The sequence below is a fragment of the Callithrix jacchus genome, chromosome 22 (assembly GCF_049354715.1).
Source record: "Callithrix jacchus isolate 240 chromosome 22, calJac240_pri, whole genome shotgun sequence".
NCBI lineage: Eukaryota > Metazoa > Chordata > Mammalia > Primates > Cebidae > Callithrix > Callithrix jacchus.
In genome coordinates this window covers 6537910-6559074 of record NC_133523.1, presented here as the reverse complement: position 1 = coordinate 6559074, position 21165 = coordinate 6537910, and the positions used below count along the sequence as shown (strand labels likewise).

Here is a 21165-nt window from a genome sequence, read left to right as displayed (position 1 = left end):
AAGTGACAGAGTGAGACTCTGTCCAAAAAAAAAAAAAAAAAAGGAGATAGAGAAATACAGCAGTAGGGGGAAAGTGCCTCAGCTGTCATTCAAAAATCTACATCAAGCACCTAGATTCTCAATGCCACACACACCTTGTGGCAACTTAACAAATATGGCTGCTGCCTTCTGGGCTTCCTGCTCCAACATGTGTGCATATTCCTGATTTCTGACAATTCAGTGTAATTAGTTTTTTTTTTTTTTTTTTTTGAAGGAAAATCTGAGAAGAAATGCAAGCAGAAAGGAATTTGCAAGAAAAGCTACTCAACTAATTCAGAATATAGAGCTGAGCATCTGGAATGCGACTTTTGCTTCTCCAAAGAGGGATCAAATTTCTGAATTTGATCTAGGTAAGAGAGGCTGAGTAGAGTCTTTATGACCTCCATTGAGACCATAAAGAGGTCTGGGTCTTGACATTGTTACGGTTTATGAATGATGAAATCTGTGGACTCCCAGAATCACAGACCCTATATGCCAACATTCTACATAAGAAGAACTCTTGTCAAAAATTCAGGGGACAAGAGAATAAACCAGCTCTCTTCTTCTTTTCAACTTCCCTTGGTATGATGAAAAGTATTTAAGAGCATTTGCCTTGCCACCACAGCTAGAGGATAGAAAAACTCTCAGTTGGCTGGGCGTGGTGGCTCATGCCTGTAATCCTAGGACTTTGGGAGAGTCTGAGGCAGGTGGATCACCTTACGTCAGGAGTTTGAGACCAGCTTGGGCAACATGGTGAAACCCTGTCTCTACTAAAAATACAAAAATGAGCTGGGTGTGGTGATGGGTGCCTATAATCCCAGCTAATCAGGAGGCAGAGGCAGCAGAATCACTTGAACCCAGGAGGCGGAGGTTGCAGTGAACCGAGATCACACCACTCACTGCACTCTAGCCTGGGCCACAGAGTGAGACTTTATCTAGAAAAAAAAAAAAAGGATGAGAAAAGAAAAGAAAAAACCATGGTTATTTTTCTACTCTGCTCTCATATAGTAACAAGAACACAGCATACTTCATCTCTGGTTACTAAAAACGTGTGGCTTTCTCCTCTGTGCTGACCACACAGTTCTCTAGTGGATGCCAGCTGGGTATCCTATAATTCAATTATGACATTATCTACCAAAGATAGTATCAGATCCCATAGGCTGCGAGCTTAGTCCCACAAAAGTGTTCTTCACCTCAAATGCCAATCTCAAGTTCCGGGTTGTAACCGCTACAACTGATAGGCTACACATTAGTCCCACAACCCCTTCCTTGGGTTTGAGTAACTTGCTAGAGTGACTCACTTAACTCAGGAAGTACTTTAGTTACATTTATCCATTTATTAAAAATATGTTATAAATGGGCTGGGTATGGTGGGTCACGCCTGTAATCCCAGCACTTTGGGAGGCTGAAGCAAGTGGACCACCTGGGGTCAGGAGTTCAAGACCAGCGTGGCCAACATGGTGAAACCTCATCTCTCCTTAAAAAAAATACAAAAATTAGCTGGACATGGTGGCAAGTGCCTGTATCTCCAGCTACCCAGGGGGCTGAGGCAGAAGAATTGCTTGAACCCAGGAGGCAGAGGTTGCAGTGAGCCCAGATGGCATTACTGCATTCCAGCCTGGGCAACAGAGTGAGACTTCATTTCAAAAAAAATTATATATATATATATATATATATATATATATATATATATATATATATAAAAAACAAATGAACAGCCAGATGACAGAGATGCACAGGGCAAAGTATGGGAGAAGAGGTGCAGAGCTTCCAAGCTCTCTTTAGGGTTGCCACTCTGGGGACCAATGCATGTTAAGCTATCTAGAATCTCCTGGATAGTTTAACAAATCTTTTGGATGTGCATGGAGGCTTTATTAATTAGGCAGGATTGGTTACATTATTGGCCACTGATATCAACTCAATATTCAGCCCCCCTCCTCTTCCTGTATCTGGAATGGGGCGAAACTGAAAGTTTCAACCCTTTAACCTCACCATTGCTTTCTTTGTCAACCACCCCCAACCTGAGGCTATCCAGGAGCTGGCTAAGAGTTACCACATTAGAATAAAAGATGTTTCTATAACCAAGAAAGTACAAAGGAAATAAGAGTTAAATCACATGCTCTTGTCACTCAGGAAATTACAACCATCTCAAGGGCTATATGTCACAGCAATTTGAGTCCAAGACCGAATATCAGAACAAGAGATTTTCCTAGTGTTCCTATTGTTCGGGAAACTGTAAGGGTTTTAGGAACTCTGTATCAGGAACTGTGATTTCTTCCTGACCTTTTTAACTGTTAAGCATTCTAAAACAAACAACATTTGGCTTTGTTGATTATTTATATTATTATGCCATTTCCTTTTTCTCAGATTCTTGCTCTTTATTACTTCTTTCCATTTGCTTTCTTTGGGTCGAGCTTGCTTTGCATTTTCTAACTTGTTGACTTGGTAATATAGATTACTAATTTTAAACCATTCTCCTTTCCCAACATATGCATTTAAAGCTTAAAACTTACCTACAAATTAGAGTTATGTATTTCCCTCTAAGCACTGCTTTAGCTACATCCTGCAAGTTTTTATATATTGGGCTTCCATTATCATTTAGATCAAAATATTAAAACATTTTCTACATAATTATCATTTAACTCATGGATTATTTAGAAGTGTGCTACTTAATTATCAAAATATTTGTGGCTTTTTAAGGTTTCCTGTGCTAATGGCCTCCTTTAATTTATTGTGAGTTTTAATCAAGAAAGGATGCTGAACTTTGTCAAATGCTTTTCTACCTCAATTGAGATGGTCATTTTATCATCAATTGAGATGGTTTTTATTTTTCATTCTGTTAATGTGATGAATCCCACTGATTGATTTGCATGTGTTAAACCAGACTTGCTTACCAGGTAAAAATAGTTGTGATACGTACTCTCTTTGATGAGTTGACTGAGCACATACTACGTAGGATTTCAATCCTTTTAATTCATTGAGACTTGATTGATAGTCTGTTATGGCAAATGTTCCCTGTGAACTTAGTGTCTGAATTAACATACCAAATCTGGTGGTATAACCGTGGCAAACAGTGGCTTAACCACTATTTCTTGAATAGTTTGAGCCTAAGTGAGTCAGGGCTGATGTAGCAGTTCCAAGGCAGCTCTATGCTCTGCTGTCTTCAACATTCACCTTCACCTTGTGTTACAAGAGAGTTGTTCTGCTATCAAATCCTTTTACCAGCCAATGAAAAGGGGAAAAGAGAAGTTGAAAGGATGCCTGTTTCCTTTAGCACATGCCTTTTTGTTCTTTGATCCACTGGCCTGAAAAGAGTTGCATGGCTCCACCTAGCTGCTAGGGAAAATGAAAAATGGCTTGTCTTCAGCTTAAATTTGGTAGTTCTATACCCAAAGAAAGAATAGGTAAACGGCGATCACAGGTAATAAGCAGTCTGCCACAGCCCCAAGACAGTTTTCTCATTTGTCCAGAGACAAACTCAGTATATCCCAAAATGTTGAGGTTGACCTCACAAAATGATCAGATCTTGTGTTTACAGGTTTGATGAACTTAGTTTACTCAAGGGATTCTTCCCAAATACAGAAGTTCTGTTCCTAGTGGCTATTTTTTTTTTTTTTGAAAGCTTTTAAATGCTTAGCTACTCTTGCTTATAAAGACTGCATTCCCCCATAACTAGACACTCCAGTACCATTAAGTGTCCTGTGAAAACTGCTTAGCTTGCCCATCTGGAGTACCAGTTCTGGGAAGTTCTCTTCTATTCTCTTGGGTTGTGGCCAGTGTGTTGCTAGGGCCATTTTGGCCACTTTGTTTCTACCAGCAAAACATGGGAAAAAAGCGCCATGTGGCCAACCTTGCAGAGGGGAGATAGAATCACCAATAGGGGGTCTTTCAGAGAAGGGGGTTCTTCAGCAAATTATTTAGGCATGAGAATTGAGAACAAGACTGACTTTCTTAATGCTTCTAGTCTATGAAATCAAGAGGTGCAACGAGACAAGAGAGAACACTTTTCTGGAAGCTGGAAATAACACCATGGATATCAACTGTGCTGATGCTTTCAAAGGAACCCTAAGAGGTACTGTGCCTCTGATGAACTCTCTTGACTCCAAATTCTATGCATCATTGTTTTATTTCTAAGTGATTAAACCCTGGAGTGGGAATTCACAAAGCTTTCAAGGTAGGGAGATTCTACATGATAGAATAAAAAGCTCTTCGTTGGCCACTAACCAGGCATTTTGCAGGGAGAAGTCAGGCTGTCATATGGGGTGTGTACTTTGTGGCATACACAGAGGTTGCATAGGGATTCCTTGAAATGCCTCCTTAAAAGGGACTGGCTGTGCCAGGCATGGTGGCTCATGCCTGTAATCCCAGTACTTTGGGAGGGTGAGGCAGGTGGATCACGAGGTCAGGAGTTTGAGACCAGCCTGGCTGACATGGTGAAGCCCCGTCTCTACTAAAAATACAAAAATTAGCTGGGTGGGGGTGCATGCCTGTAATCCCAGCTACTTGGGAGGCTGAAGCAGGAGAAGTACTTGAACCCAGAAGGCGGGGGTTGCAGTAAGTTGAGATTGCACCACTACACTCCAGCTTGGGTGACGGAGTGAGACTGTCTTTCAAAACAAAACAAAAAGAAAGGGACTGGCTGATGCATGCCCTGTTTCCATGTGACGCGCAATGGTGTCAGCTTGCCTTGAACACTCCCTTGAGAGGTGTTTATGAACACCCTCTTTAAAGGAGTCACCCAGTCTTGTTCTTTCCCACAGACTGGCAGACTTGTTCTCTACAACCTCCAGAGAGTAAATATGTTAGGCTTTTTATTCCTGATGATCTTTGTCATGACTACTGAACTCTGTCATCAGAGTATGAAAGCAGCCATTGATGATGTGTCAGTGAAGGAGTGTGGCTGTGTGTCAATAAAACTTTATTGACAAAAGCAGGTGGCAGGCTGGGTTTACCCTCATGGCACAGTGTTTCACTCCTGCTTTATCTCATCATCCGAAGTCTCAGCAAATCTCCTGCTCTACGTAGTTTTTCTAATGTATTTATTTACTGGTTGCCTGTCTCTCTCACTACGTCAACTCTCTGACAGCAGGGGTTTTGTCTATTTTGTTCAATGCTGTATAATAATTCCTAGAATGTCTGGCTCACAGTAGAGGATAAATATTTATGAATGATGAATGAAGGAATGCATATAAACTATTTCAAAGAGAAAAACCTGGTTATTTTGAAAATGAAGTATCTGCTGCATTTCTTTCAAAAAATTCCTGGCTATTCATTAATCCTCACTCCTTACTATGAGCTGTAGAGTAAGGAAAGGGAGGGAAGGGATCTAAAAATGAGTTAATTTTTTAGATTGAGCAAATAGAAATACAGATGAGAAGTGGCTTTGGCCAAAAATGGGATGGTAGCATGTGGATAACTGCAATTTGGGAAACACTCCCATGACCCTACAGGGCATCCTGTGTACACTGAGCCTCTATGAATTTTTTTTTTTTGAGTCGGATTCTCACTCTGTCTCCCAGGCTGAAGTGCAGTAGTGCCATCTCAACTCACTGCAACCTCCACCTCCTGGGTTCCAGCAATTCTCCTGCCTCAGCCTCCCAAGTAGCTGGGATTACAAATGTCCACCACCACCCCAGTTAATTTTTGTAATTTTAGTAAAGACAGGGTTTCTACTACGTTGGCCAGGCTGGTCTCAAAATCCTGACCTTGGATAATCCACCTGCTTCAGCCTCCCAAAGTGCTGGGATTATAGGCATGAGCCACCATGCCTGGCCTGAACCTCTATAAATTAAACTGTGCCTTCATGAAAAGGGAAGAGGGAAAAGAAAGGGAGAGGAAGGGTGATAAGATGAAAGAGAGAGAGAGAAAATGAGTGAATTAATTAAATAGAGTGGGTCATTCTGTATACCTTTCCACTAGGGCAGAGGCTGAGAGAGTGTGGTTTTCTTTTTTTGTTGTCTGTTGAGACAGAGTCTCACTCTGTTGCCAAGGCTGGAGTGCAGTGGTGTGACCTTGGCTCGCTGCAACCTCTGCCTCCTGGGTTCAAGTGATTTTCCAGCCTCAACCTCCCAAGTAGCTAAGATTACTTGGTGCCTACCACCATGCCTGGCTAATTTTTGTATTTTTAGTAGAGACAGGGCTTCACCATGCTGGCCAGGCTAGTCTCGAACTCCTGACCTCAGGTGATGCACCCGCCTCGGCCTCCCAAAGTGCTGGGATTACAGGCGTGAGCCACCATGCCTGGCTGAGAGTGTGGATTTCTTAGCCTGCCTGAGTTCTACCTGCCCTTCTGAGGACAAGCATCTTGCCTCACGGCTCTGGTTGTAATACTCAAGGGCTAGTATGTATTTTTAGGACTCACTGATGAGCATATTTTGCACATATGCCTCTTATAATGTGTGGGGCATTATAATACGTATTACGTAGATGAAAATGCAGCACCCCAAGCCATATATGGTGTATCGAATGGCATTTAAGGGATTTCCAAGGGCAGTTTTAACCATTCATTGCCTGCCTTATGACCTTCACATTAGACGCTACTGTACCTTCTCCCCAAACTACGGATGGCCACTAACAGTATTTCTTTTCCATTTTCTCAGAGAGCATGGCAGTTGCCCTTATCACGTATCAGTCTCTTGGGAATATTCTGAATGCATCCTTTTTTAGCAAAAGAAAAGGGATGGAGGAAGTAAAACTGAACTCTCATGTTGTGAGTGGCACCATCGGTTTGAAGGAAAAAGTTTACCTGTCTGAACCTGTGTTCCTGACTTTTCAGCATCATCAGGTGAGAAAACCCAAAGCTGGTTCTCTATGCAGTACCCTAAAGCGTGAGCAGGTATGATCAGTTTCCCAAACAGGAAACGGGATTCAGAAGTAAGAGAGCAGACGAGAAATGTTGAGGTGCCTTCAATGAGATTTTGCTTCACCATGGTGAGGATGGCTATTTTCGAAAACTTAAAATATCAGTATGTGGCAGTAAAAAAAACCCTTACAGATCTGCTGGTGAAAATGTAATCTGGCACAGCCATTATGGAACAGTACAGAGGCTTCTCAAAAAAGAGTTATATGTTCCAGCAGAATTATCTGATGCATGCACATGAAAACGGTTTCATGTGACGGTCTGAAAACGTGACACTCAACGGCGTCAGATTACCTTGAACACTCCCTTGAGAAGCGCTTATGAACACCCTTTTTAAAGGAGTCACCCAGGCTTGTTCGCTCCCACAGATTGGCAAACTTGTTCTCCTCAAGGTCCAGAGAGTAAATATGTTAGATTTTTTGCTCTTGATGATCTTCATCATAACCACTGAACTCTGCCATCAGAGTGTGAAAGCAGCCATTGATGATGTGTCAGTGAAGGAGTGTGGCTGTGTGTCAATAAAACTTTATTTACAAAAGCAGGTGGCAGGCTGGGTTTTACCCTCATGGCACAGTGTTTTACCCACTTCTGGGTATTATCACATGCTCCAGAAATCTCACTTCTGGGTATATGGCCAAAATAACTGAAATCAGGACCTCAAAGAGACAACTGCCTTCCCATTCCCTTGTTTATTGCGACATTGGTAACAATCGTTGAGATATGCAAACAGCTAAGTATCTGTTGATTAAATCCCTTAAATCAACAGATAAAGATTTTTTGGGTTTTTTTGAGACAGAGTCTCGCTCTGTCAGTCAGGCTGGAATGCAGTGGCACAATCTCGGCTCACTTCAACCTCTGTCTCCTGGGCTCAAGCGATTCTCCTGCCTCAGCTGGGATTACAGGCGTGTGCCACCACACCCGGCTAATTTTTGTATTTTTAGTAGAGACAGGGTTTCACCATGTTGGCCATGCTGGTCTTGAACTCCTGACCTCAGGTAATCCATCTGCCTCAAACTCCCAAAGTGCTGGGATTACAGGCATGAGCCACCACACCTGACCAATTTTTTTTCTTTTTAAGAGACAGAGTCTTGCTGTGTTGCTCAGGCTGGAGTGCAACGGTGCAGTCTCAGCTCACTGCAATTTCTGCCTCCTGGGTTCAAGCGATCCTCCCACCTCAGCCTCCTGAGTAGCTGGTATTATAGGCACCTGCCATCATGCCCAGCTAATTTTTGCAGAGCAGGGTTTCACCATGTTGGCCAGGCTGGTCTTGAACTCCTGACCTCAGGTGATCTGCTCGCCTCAGCCTCCCAAAGTGCTGGGATTACAGGCATGACCCACTGCACCTGGCCAAGAAAATGTTATATATATACTGGAATATTGTTCAGCCTCAAAAAAGAAGAAAATCCTGCCCCTTTTGACAACATGGGTAAACCTGGAGAACTATTTTGCTAATTGAACTTAGCCAGACATGAAAAGGAAATCCTTCATCATCTTATTTATATCTGGAATCTAAGAAATATACAAACTTGAACTCATAGTAATAGAGAGTAGAACGGTTTACCAGGAACTGTGGCACTGGGAGAATGTGGACATATTTGGTAAAGGGTATAAGGTTTAAGTTATAAGATGGATAAGTTCTGGTGACCTAATGCCCCACACTTAAAAAAAATTATTTGAAATGAAGTTTCACACTTGTTGCCCAGGCTTAAGTGCAATGGCACGATCTCAGCTCACTGCAACCTCTACCTCCTAGGTTCAAGCAATTCTCCTGCCTCACCTCACAAGTAGCTATGATTACTAGCACCTGCCATCAACCCCGGATAATTTTTGTATTTTTAGTAGAGATGGGGCTATACCATGTTGGCCAGGCTGGTCTCAAACTCCTGACCTCCCTGCCTCGGCCTCCTAAAGTGCTAGGATTACAGGTGTGGGCCACAGCGCCCAGCCTATTATACCACACTTAATGTATCTACACTTCCTGATAATAATGTATGGTATACTTGAGATCTGCTGACAGAGTGCATCTCAGGTAAATTCACCACACACACAAACTATGTGAGGTGCTGAATATGTTAGCTTAATTGTGGTAACCGTTTTATAATTTATACATCTATCAAAACTTTTAATTTTTTTTGTCAGTCACACTTCAATAAATCTTGGGAAGAAATGAAATGTTGCAGCATCCAGAGATTGCCAGGGTGAGATGCCATTCTCATGTTAAAGCCAAAAGGCAATGTAGGAAACGCTTCATCGAGCTCAGTGGAAGCTGGAGGCAGGAATGAGGGATGGCTCTGCAGGAGACAGAGACAGCTTCAAGCAGAAAGGGCACAGGGAAGAAACACTTGATTTCTCTCTCTTCTCTCACCCAATGAGTCTCACCAGTGTCTCTCTTTGGTTCTATAAATAGCAAGGAAGCTGCTGAAGCCATTCAGAGGGTCAATCCCAGGGCATAAAGCTGACCAGAGAAGGGCAGAATAGATGCAGAATGTACCCACTGCGGGTGTGATGTGAAACTCTTCCCCTACAAGTGTATTTCCAATCCGGTTTCCAACACTGTGCATTGTGATTAACCTATAAAGTTGAAATAATAGGCTGAGCACATTGGCTTACACCTGTAATCCCAGCACTTTGGGAGGCTGAGGTGGGTGGGTCACCTGAGGTCAGAAGTTTAAGACCAGCCTGGCCAACATGGTGATACCCCATCTCTACTAAAAATACAAAAATTAGCCGGGCGTGGTGGTACACGCCTGTAGTCCCAGCTACTTGGGAGGCTGAGGCAGGAGAATTGCTTGAACCTGGGAGGTGGAGGTTGCAGTGAGCTGAGATCACACCACTGAACTCTAGCCTGGGTGGCAGAGCAAGGCTCTGTCTTAAAATAAAATAAAACCAGGAGGCCAGGTGCCGTGGCTCACACCTGTAATCCCAGCACTTTGGGAGGCTGAGACGGATGGATCACCTGAGGTAAAGAGTTTGAGACCAGCCTCATAAACATGGAGAAACCCCCATCTCTACTAAAAATACAAAAAATTATCCAGGCATGGTGGTGCATGACTGTAATCCCAGCTACTCGGGGAGGCTGAGGCAGGAGAATCGCTTGAACCTGGGAGGCGGAGGTTGCGGTGAGCCAAGATTGTGCCATTGTACTCCAGCCTGGGCAACAAGAGCAAAACTCCAACTAAAAAAAAAAAAAGTAGCTGGGCGTGGTGGTCGGTGCCTGTAATCCCAGCTACTTGGGAGGCTGAGGCACGAGAATCACTTGAACCTGGGAGCCGGAGGTTGCAGTGAGTTGAGATCACACCACCGCACTCCAGCCTGGGAGACAGAGCAAGACTCCATCTCAAAATAAAAGACAATTAAAAATCAAAACAGCAAGAGTCCTATTTTCATGCAATTCTCTTTCCAGCCTGGTGACGAGAGAACAAAACATATCTGCGTCTACTGGGAGGGATCGGAGGGAGGCAGCTGGTCGAGAGAGGGCTGCTCTCATGTGCACAGCAACGATTCTTACACCAAATGCAAGTGCTTCCACCTGTCCAGCTTTGCTGTTCTCCTGGCCCTTGCCCCCAAGGTACCAAGATTCATTCCTGTGAACCTGTGTATGTCCAGGAAGCTGGGAGTGCGTTTCTTACAAACAGATTCTAAAGGCCGGGCATGGTACCTCATGCCTGTCATCCCAGCACTTTGGAGGGCTTGAGGCAGGGGGATCATTTAAGGTCAGGATTTTGAGACTAGCCTGGCCAACATGATGAAACCCCATCTCTACTAAAAAAAACACAAAAATTAGCTAGGCATGGTGGCATGTACCTGTAATCCCAGCCACTCAGGAGGCTGAGGGAGGAGAATTGGGTGAGCCCAGAAGGCAGAGGTGGCAGTGAGCCAAGATTGCATCACTGTACTCCAGCCTGGGTGACAGCTGGAGACTCGATGTTAAAAAAGAAAAAAAGATTCTAAGACAAGGAGTCAAGTGGTAGTAGCTTACTTGAGAGGGGATTGCAGGAAACACTAGTAGGGGACTGGGACAATGAGATGGGAGTAAGACAGATGCATCTCAGTGCAGAGAGCATTATCAAGCCAGTTAACACTACAGGTCAGTGTAGAGCTCACACCTCTGGGTCATTCTAGCTGAGCAGCAAGGGAGCTGGGGTATTTATACACCAACTCCCGACAGTCATTTGTTGAAAGCTGTGTTCATCACTGGTCTAGTTGTTTTGGTTTTTAACATTCCTGTGTGGTGAGTGTTATCACTGCCCGCATTTTGAAGATGAGAACACTAAGTCTCAGAGAGGTAAAGTCAATTGTTTCAGGGACTGAACTAGGAAACCCATCTGACACTATCTTGGGAACCTAACACCATTGGACACTATAATGGATTCCTTCTTTGGTGTCTTGCAGGAGGATGCGGTGCTGACTGTGATCACCCAGGTGGGGCTGGCCATCTCTCTGCTGTGCCTCTTCCTGGCCATCCTCACCTTCCTCCTCTGCCAGCCCATCCAGAACACCAGCACCTCCCTCCACCTACAGCTCTCCCTCTGCCTCTTCCTGGCTCACCTCCTGTTCCTGACAGGCATCAACAGAACTGAGCCTGAGGTAGGGAATTTACCCAAATTACCTCATTGTCATAATGAATCCAGCCATGTAGAGAGGAAAAAAGTATGAGCTCCATTTCACTTGTTCTCCTATATAAGTTGGAATAAAACCCTCACATTCTGAGGGGGCATATAGCAAAGTGATTGGGCATCAGGCTGATGGTATTAAATACGGTAATATGGATCGGGTGTGGTGGCTCACGCCTATAATCCCAGCACTTTGGGAGGCTGAGGTATGCAGATCACGAGGTCAAGAGATCGAGACCATCCTGGCCAACATGGTGAAACCCTGTCTCTACAAAAAATACAAAAATTAGGTGGGCATGGTGTTGCATACCTGTAGTCCCAGCTACTTGGGAGGCTGAGGCAGGAGAATTGCTTGAACCTAGGAGGCGGAGGTTGTAGTGAGCCAAGATCGCACCACTGCACTCTAGCCTGGCGACAGAGCCAGACTCCATCTCAAAAAAAAAAAAAAAAAAATATATATATATATATATATAGTAACAATAGGGTTGTTAGGATCAACTCCAGAGTGCCACAGGCTTGCTACAGTAGGAGTTACTTTTTTCCTTAAGTATCAGTAGCGGGTGAGCAAACAGGTCTCAAGAGTGTCATCCTGTACCCTCAGGCTGAAGGAAGTTCTTTCATTTTCCATACACAGCTTCCAAGGTCATCCTGGTATCCACATTTCAGCCAACTGGGAGGGGGAAAGGTGCATTGCTGAGTCTCAGGAGGGGAGGTTAATATGGGCCACACCAGGAAGTGGTGCATATCACTTCCGCTGACACTCTATTGGCTAGGACTCGGTCACATGATCATACATAAGTACCAGGGCAGTTGGGAAATGTAGTCTCTGGCTGGGAAGCCACTTCCTAGTGACGCCACTTCCTACTGACAAATCTATACTCTGGATTTGAGGTTGTGCAAGAAGCTTGAATTTTTGACAGGCAGTGAGTTTGCTGCACTGATCTTCACTTGAATCTCGACTCTTCACCTTAGTTGCTCTAAGACCTTGTTGAAGTGAATTCTGTTTTATTTAAATTTATTTTTTAAGCTGAAAAATACAAATTATATATATATATATTCTCTGTATAGCATGTTTTGAAATATGTATATGTTGTACACTGGCTCAATTGATCTAATTAACATTTGCATTATCTCACATACTCAGTCTTATTATTTTTGTGTATGTGGTGAGAACACTAACAACCTATACTCTTTTAGTAGTTTTTAAGAATACATACACTGTTATCATGTAACTATGATCACCATTTTTTTATAATAGATCTCTTGTGACTTCCCCTTTCTAAACTTCCTCTCCAAAACAGGGGCCTAGTCATAGAATTTAGTTAGAACTTAGCAAGATAAAACATATAAAAGATTTTGGATTAATCACTCAGAGAACAATGTTCAGTTTTATCTTTATCATGATCATGGCCATCATTTTACCCAGGAAGATTTAAAGCTAGATGGTTCTGTAAGTCTCCTGTTAACCCTAAAACACTATGATCACACAGCTAGAAAGTTACAAAAGTACTCTTTGTTGTTTTGTTTGTTTGTTTTTCCCTGAGAGACACAGTATAGATTTATGGTTAAGAGTAAGTACATTTTCTGGAGCTAGTTTAGGTTCAAATTCAATTATATTTTTTACTAGCTGTGTGATTTTGGGGCCAGATTTTAACATCTTTGTGCTTCATTTGAAAACAGGCAGAGGTTGGAAAGACAGTCCTCAGGCCAAGTCTGGCCTGCCTTCTGGTTTTGTAAATAAAGTTGTATTAAAACACAGCCACATCTATTCCTTTACATATTGTCTGTGGCTGCTTTTATGCTACAGTGGCAGAATGGTGTAGTTGCAATAGAGATTCGACTGCAAAGCTTAAAATCTGACCCTTAAAATTTGTCTCAGAGTATTGAGATAATAGTATGAGTTAATACTTACAAAGCAATTTGATCAGTGTTCACCCTAGTTAAGAAGGCACTAATTACTGCTCTAATAACATTTTCAAATAATGTTTTTAAAAACTAAAAATTACTGTGGTTAAGATGGAGCTGACTTAGTCATCTTGTAAATACATGCTCTTATATAACGCTCTAAATTCCTACCTCTTATTTATTCATTTGATGGATATTCTTAAAATGCCTACTGTGTGTCAGGCATTGTGCTCAGAATACAGTAATAGGTGAACTACCTCAGTTACTGTCCCCACAGAGTTCACAGCTTAAGAACATGTGATAAATTACAGAAAAAGATCATTAATATGCAGAATTACAGTAAAGGAGCGATGCCACTTGTGTTCTTCTGTGCCCTTTTTAATTATATTTTTTGAGACAGAATATCACTCTGTCACCCAGGCTGGAGTGCAATGGCATGGTCTTGGCTCACTGCAACCCCTGCCTCCTGGGTTTAAGCAATTCTCCTGCCTCAGCCTCCATAGTAGCTGAGATTACAGGCATCTGCCACATGCCCAGCTAAATTTTTTGTATTTTTTTAGTAGAGATGGGGTTTCACCATGTTGACCAGGCTGGTCTTGAACCCCTGACCTCTTGATCTGCCTGCCTCGGCCTCCCAAAGTGCTGGGATTACAGGTGTGAGTGCCTGGACTGAAGGGTGATTCCGTCTTTAGTGCTTTGAGAAATCTCCAGACTTCTTTCCACAGTGGCTGAACTAACTTACATTCCCAACAGAGTGTAACTATTCCCATTTCTCTGCATCCTCATGTCCTCACCAACTTCTGTTGCTTTTTGGCTGAGATATTGTTGAACATTGAAGAAGACAGACTGGTTTTCAACATTTTAGAGATGTACGCAGAAAGCCAAAAGATACTGCAACATTCACAAGTCCATCAACCACAGAAGGAGGCTGCCCTGTCATCCTGAGTCTTTACACAGGGAGGACTCCTAGCATCCAGCCAAGGAGGTGCTGGTGGTGGCTTCAGCGGAGGCAGGCAGGGGAGGGAAGGGATCCTATATGTCCTGTTGACTCTTGTTAACAAAGGGTCGGCACTGCCAAATCTTAGACTTGAACAATCAAAACATCCAACAGAAAAGAACAAGAGGATAATTTTGCAGTGGCTCACGCCTGTAATCCCAGCACTTTGGGAGGCCAAGACAAGCAGGTCACCTGAAGTTGGGAGTTCAAGACCAGCCTGACCAACATGGAGAAACTGCACATCCACTAAAAATACAAAATTAGCCAGGCGTGGTGCTGCATGCCTGTAATCCCAGCTACTTGGGAGGCTGAGGCAGGAGAATCACCTGGAACCCAGGAGGTGGAGGTTGCAGTGAGCCAAGAATGCACCACTGCACTCCAGCCTGGGCAAGAAGAGTGAAACTCTGTCTCAAAAAAAAAAAAAAAAAAAGAGAGAGAGAGAGGAGAGAGAGAGAGACAAGCTTTCTGTGTAGAGAGGAGTTCTGGAGAAAATCAGTTGCTGCTTCTGCAGTGAAGTGCAGGAAGTTTTATAGATAAGCTTGAGGTAGTGATGATTGATGGACTAGGGTAGGAAAGATTGGTTGGAATGGGTGTGCTGTTTGTATAGCCTGCACAAATGTGGTCACCTCCACTCTAGTCTTTTATTATTCAGATCACCTGATGCCTGTTTACTGTACACGTGGTAACAGAAAAAAAGAAAGATGGAGCCCCCATGTTAAACATGCCTAGCTTCCAGGTAGCCCTTTTCTACATAGGGACAGCTGCTGGCATTCACTCGTGCAAGCTTCCAGCTTGCTTATCTATGTCTGCAGTTCGATTTTTCAGGCTGTTCCTTGTTAGAAAAGAGATGATTTGGGGGCTGCTTTGTGTTAAAAAGGAAATTCCGTGGGGGACTCCATTGCCCTCACTATCTGCCTAAATAATTTCCTTCTAGCTCGGGTATCATATTCATGAAGCTTCATGCACTTATACAAGTAACTGGGGATTTGGGGGTGAACTTTATAGGGGAGAGATTTGTGATGGCTCTCAAAGGATAAATTAGAGTTTACTGGTCAAAGAACAGAAGGAAAGGCATTCATTCCAGGCAGGAGAATCGTGAATCTGAAGGATCTGAAGCATGGATGAGCATGGCATTGTGGAGGAATGGTAAATACATTGTGAAAATGCCCTAACTCCATTCTCAGGCCTGTGCAGACATCACTAATCAACTGTGGCCCTTTCTCACTAAGTTTTACAATCTTTCTCAACACGATGCTCCAGGAAGCTACTACCACTCCAGTTTGAATTGGAATTCAAATGAAATCCATTCCTGGAAGCAAGGGAGAATGTTGGAGAATGGATGAATAGGTGCTGGAGTCAGAATATGAAAAGCTAAGATTAGATTTTTCTGGGTTGACAAATGTCTTCCATAAAAGGCCAGACAGTAAGTATTTTTAGCAGGCTGATACAGCTGCTCCACTCTGCCCTTGTAGCATGAAAACAGCCACAGAAGCTGGGTGTGGTGGTTCACATCTTTAATCCCACACTTTGGGAGGCTGAGGCAGGTGGATCACTTGAGGTCAGGAGTTTGAGACCAGCCTGGCCAACATAGTGAAACCTTGTCTCTACTAAAAATACAAAAATTAGCTGGACATGCTAATGCACGCCTGTGATTTCAGCTACATAGGAGGCTGAGGCAGGAGAATCGCTTGAACACAGGAAGCAGAGGTTGCAGTGAGCTGAGATCATGCCCCCAGGCAAAATGTCACAGGTGCTCAAATTGAAATTCCAGGCAGCATCCATGACATGCTAAGTGCTGAGCATATAATCAGGTACAGACCACACCTGCTGCACACCCCTAACTCTTCTGTCTCTTCCAGGTGCTGTGCTCCATGATTGCAGGGCTGCTGCACTTCCTCTACCTGGCTTCCTTCACCTGGATGCTCCTGGAAGGGCTGCACCTCTTCCTCACCGTCAGGAACCTCAGGGTAGCCAACTACACCAGCACGGGCAGATTCAAGAAGAGGTTCATGTACCCTGTAGGCTACGGGATCCCAGCTGTGATTATTGCTGTGTCTGCAATAGTCGGACCCAAGAATTATGGAACATTTACTCAGTAAGCACAGGATGTGTCTTTATGAAGGTGGTAGTGATGCCCACAGCTCCTGTGTGACTTAAAATCAAAATATTTTCTTAGTCCGTCTTTTCTGTTTTTTTTTTTTTAAACAGAGTTTTGCTCTTGTTGCCCAGGCTGGAGTGCAATGATGAGGTCTCAGCTCACCACAACCTCCACCTCCTGGGTTCAAGCGGTTCTCCTCCCTCAGCCTCCCAAGTAGCCAGGACTACAGGCACCTATCACCACACCGGCTAATTTTTGTATTTTTAGTAGAGACAGAGTTTCATCATGTTGGTCAGGCTGGTCTCGAACTCCTGACCTCAGGTGATCCACTCACCTCAACCTCCCAAAGTGCTGAGGTTACAGGCATGAGCCACCTCACCCAGCCCTTAGTCCATCTTTTAATTGCCAATTATACTTCAAACCAGTCCTTCCTTAAGCCTGAATTCTATTTTCTCTTGAAATCCCTAGAACTATGGTTCTCAGCATTTTTGAGGTTGGATCCCTTTGAGAATCTTGTTGAAAGTCAAAGCACCTTTCCTCAGACATATGTACATATACAAGAAATTTTGAATAAAACTGCAGTTAATTCAGAGACAGGAAAAGCAAATTCAGGCCAGGCGCGGTGGCTCACACCTGTAAACCCAGCACTTTGGAAGGCTGAGGCAGGAGAATCACTTGAACCCAGGAGGCAGAGGTTGTGGTGCCTCCACCTGGGAGGTGGAGGTTCAAGCCAGAAACAAAGCATCTCTTTAAGAGGGACAACATTGAGAGGCCGAGGTGAGCAGATCACCCAAGGTCAGGAGTTCTAGACCAGCCTGGCCAACATGGTGAAACACCTTCTCTACTAAAAATACAAATAATTAGCTGGGCATGGTGTTGCATGCTTGCACTCCCAGCTACTCGGGAGGCTGACACAGGAGAATCGCTTGAGCCCAGGAGGTGGAGGTTATGGCGAGCTAAGATCGCACCATTGCACTTCAGCCTGAGCAACAAGAATGAAACACCATCTCAAAAAAAAAAAAAAATAAAGAAAAGAAAATCCAGAACCCCACATTAAGAACTCATGGACTACGTGTTCTGCTGGATTCTGAAAGAGTAGGTGTAATGGGCTGAGAGTATCCAAGATGTAAAGAAAAACACCATTATTAAAAGTATCAAAGGCCTATGAGGCATGAGAAATAGTGCTTCCTCTGTGCAGTAAGTAGCTCATGCCATTCTCACCACGACCCTATGAAGTCAGCAGTTTCTTTTCTTTTTCTTTTTTTGAGACGGAGTCTTGCTCTGTCACCAGGCTGGAGTACAATGGCGTGATCTTGGCTCGCTGTACCCTTTGCCTCCCAAGTTCAAGTGATTTTCCTGCCTTAGCCTCCTGAGTAGCTGGGAATACAAGCATGTGCCACCGTGCCCACCTAATTTTTTTGTAATTTTAGTAGAGATGGGGGTTTCACCGTGTTAGCCAGGATGGTCTTGATCTACTAACCTTGTGATATGACTGCCTTGGCCTCTCAAAGTGCTGGGATTACAGGTGGTAGCCACTGCACCCTGCCAGCAGTTTATTTTCTTATGCATAGAACACCTGGGTCTGAGTGCATTTCATAAACTTTCCCAAGGTCAGAGCTGGAAGGCGAGTAAGTCAGAATTGTCAAGGCCATACTCTGAATAGCCATGTTTTATTGCTTCACTAAAGAAGCTTGCAGAACTCAACACACAACAGTTAGTTGTGTGAAGAAATTGATATTTTGAAGAAATTAATATTTTGTTAATGTTGCTTGGGTTTGGAAGTAGGTTGTACCTACACTAAAACATAATGTCTGATGCTGTTTTCCCTCTTTTTTTTTTTTTTTTTTTTTTTTTTTTTCCTGAGACGGAGTCTGGCTCAGCCGCCCAGGCTGGAGTGCAGTGGTATGATCTCGGCTCACTGCAACCATGTCTCCTGGGTTCAAGCGATTCTCGCCTCTCAGCCTCCAGAGTAGCTGAAATTACAAGCACCCACCATCATGCCCAGCTAATTTTTGTATTTTTTAGTAGAGACAGGGTTTTGCCATGTTGGCCAGGCTGGTCTTGAACTCCTGACCTCAGGTGATCCTCCTGCCTTGGCCTCCCAACGTTATCCCTCTTAAAGTCAAAGAGATGCTTTGTTTCCAGCTTCAACTCTACATCCCGCCAGAATGCTGGAGATAAAACAGTAGAGGAGTTCACCAACATTTTTGATAAAGGGCCAGATAAGTAAATATGTTTGGCTTTGCAGGCCACGGGGTCGCTGAGTTGACTAGTCAAGGTTGCCCATGTAGTGTGAAAGCAGCATTGTTGATTCATAAATGAATGAGTATGATTGTCTTTCAATAAAACTTATGAAAGCAAGTGGTGGGCTGGATCTGACCCATGGGCCATAGTTGGCAACCCTTGGAATAGAACTTAAGTTTGGAAGCTTTTCTGCCCACCCAAAGTTGGAGTCAGGCTCTCAGGTTCCCTTTAAAAAAAAGTTATCTGGGCCCAGCATGGTGGCTCACACCTGTGATCTTAGCACTTTCAGAGGCCGAGGTGGGCAGATCACAGGGTCAGGAGTCCGATATCAGCCTGACCGACATGGTGAAACCCTGTTTTTACTAAAAATACAAAAATTAGCTGGGTGTGGTGGTACACACCTGTGATCCCAGCTACTCAGGAGGCTGAGTGAGGCAGTAGACTTGCTTGAACACAGGAGGCAGAGGTTGCAGTGAGCTGAGACCATGCCACTGCACCGCAGCCTGGGTGACAGAGTGAGACTCCAGCTCAAAAAAATAAAATAAATAAAGTAAGTTATACTACCTTTGCTATCATAAGCCGAAAAAAAATACAAATTATTTGGACAACAAAGTACTTGGTGCATGGAATATGCTTAATTAGAGTTGGTTTTTGTAGCTGTAGTTAAATTATTGTTTTTACTCTCTTGCTCATTATAGCAATCATTATTGACCTGCTAACTACATTTATTATTGTTAATTCATTGCTAGGAACTCTATTCAAAAACTTCAAGCACATTATCTTATTTAATCTTTCCTACAAATTCTATATGAAAGCAATGACAAAATCCTCTGATGAAAAAACAAATCAAAGGATATCCAAATAAAGAGATAGTCTATGTTCATGGATAAGACAACTCAATGTTGTCAAGATATCAGCTCTTCCCAACTTGATCTACAGATCCAACACCTTCCAAATCAAAATCCCAGAAAATTATTTTGTGGCTATTGACAAACTGATTCTGAAGTTTAGATAAAGGAGGCAAAAGACCTAGAATGGCCAACACTATTTAAGAGAACAACGAAGCCACAGAACTGGCATTACTGAGCTTCCAGCCTCTGTATACAGCTACAGTAATCATTTAATCTTTCCAGTACTTTGATCATTCCTACTGTAGCCTTGAGAAAACTCAGCATCAGAGCATATATCTGTGTCAGATGAGGGCCCACATCTGACTCCATCTAAAATTCAGAATTCTGAGTCAAGCAACTCCTGGCCCTGTTCAGATCTTGCACCAGGAGCTGGCATTCAAGCTCTCTGCCTTCTCCCAAGGAAGAGGCAGCTAATGCATCTCTCTCTCTCAACAGCTGCTGGCTCAAGCTTGATAAAGGATTCATCTGGAGCTTCATGGGGCCAGTGGCAGTCATTATTTTGGTAGGTAATACTTATTTATGGGTGTGCCCACCTTGGGTTGACCAAGCATACAAAATGGGGTTGTTATCTGTTAAAGGGGATATAAGAAGATAAGGAAATACAGCCTAATGTGATCAACCCCTCTTCCTGAAAGTACTGTCTTCACTTTTCTTTCCTCGGATTCCTCCTGGCTCACTTGTTGCTTTGATGTAATAATATCACTTCTCCTGGGACTTCTTTTCAAAATGCTGTATTCATTCATTCAACATTTATTTAACTGTTGGTGTCTCTACACAGGGCGACATAGTTTCCTGTTTGCCAGGACTTTCTGATGACACCTATTCCCTGGTAGAGACATTAACGGCACCCTTCCACTTTCAAAGTGGCCTAGTTTGAATGATAAGTTGTATAGTCACCCTAATCAAGCACCAAATGCAACTACAGGGTATTTGCTGTGTGCTGCACATAATAGAGCAGAACATGTGTGCATACCATCTTTATAAAACCTGTGCCTGTTGGGAAAAGACTCTTAGGTCATCCTCAAATTAGATTATATAAAATGGCCCCAAATGAAAATTCCAGGTCATTGTTTTCATGTGGTTTCCACAGATAAACCTGGTGTTCTACTTCCAAATTCTGTGGATTTTGAGGAGCAAACTTTCCTCCCTCAATAAAGACGTTTCCACCATTCAGGACACCAGGTAAGGAGGCATCAGAAGCAGTGGTACCCATATGTTATTCCTACATGATCACATTTTGGGGAAAGAAATAACCTATGCAGGAATATGATATAAATTATTCTGGCACATGATAAGGACTATATGAAGGACAACTTATAGAATAAATAGGAACTCTCATTTTCAGGTAACTTTATTTCCTTATTCAATAAATATTCATGCTGGGTGCAGTGGCTCACACTTATAATCCTAGCACCTGGGGAGGCTGAGGAGACAGGATTGTTTGAGTCTAGGTGCTCAAGACCATCCTGAGCAACATATTTGAGATCCCTGTCCCTACAACAAATTTACAGAATTGAATG

General features: G+C 43.3%; 1 protein-coding gene and 1 long non-coding RNA gene across 2 annotated transcripts in view; one reads left to right on the top strand and one right to left on the bottom strand.

Moving 5' to 3' along the window:
• Positions 1–21165, bottom strand: part of LOC103789736 (uncharacterized) — a 57875-nt gene that overhangs the window by 16594 nt on the left and 20116 nt on the right. The gene's annotated exons all lie outside the window — the stretch shown is intronic.
• LOC100389406 (putative adhesion G protein-coupled receptor E4P) overlaps positions 1–21165 on the top strand; it is a 37976-nt gene that overhangs the window by 9551 nt on the left and 7260 nt on the right. The window contains exons 6-13 of the mRNA XM_078360354.1: positions 254–389; positions 3983–4090; positions 6618–6802; positions 10281–10445; positions 11270–11464; positions 16252–16487; positions 20081–20147; positions 20736–20827. Of these exons, the coding sequence (XP_078216480.1) occupies positions 254–389; positions 3983–4090; positions 6618–6802; positions 10281–10445; positions 11270–11464; positions 16252–16487; positions 20081–20147; positions 20736–20827 (1184 nt within the window). The remainder of the gene's footprint in view (positions 1–253; positions 390–3982; positions 4091–6617; positions 6803–10280; positions 10446–11269; positions 11465–16251; positions 16488–20080; positions 20148–20735; positions 20828–21165) is intronic.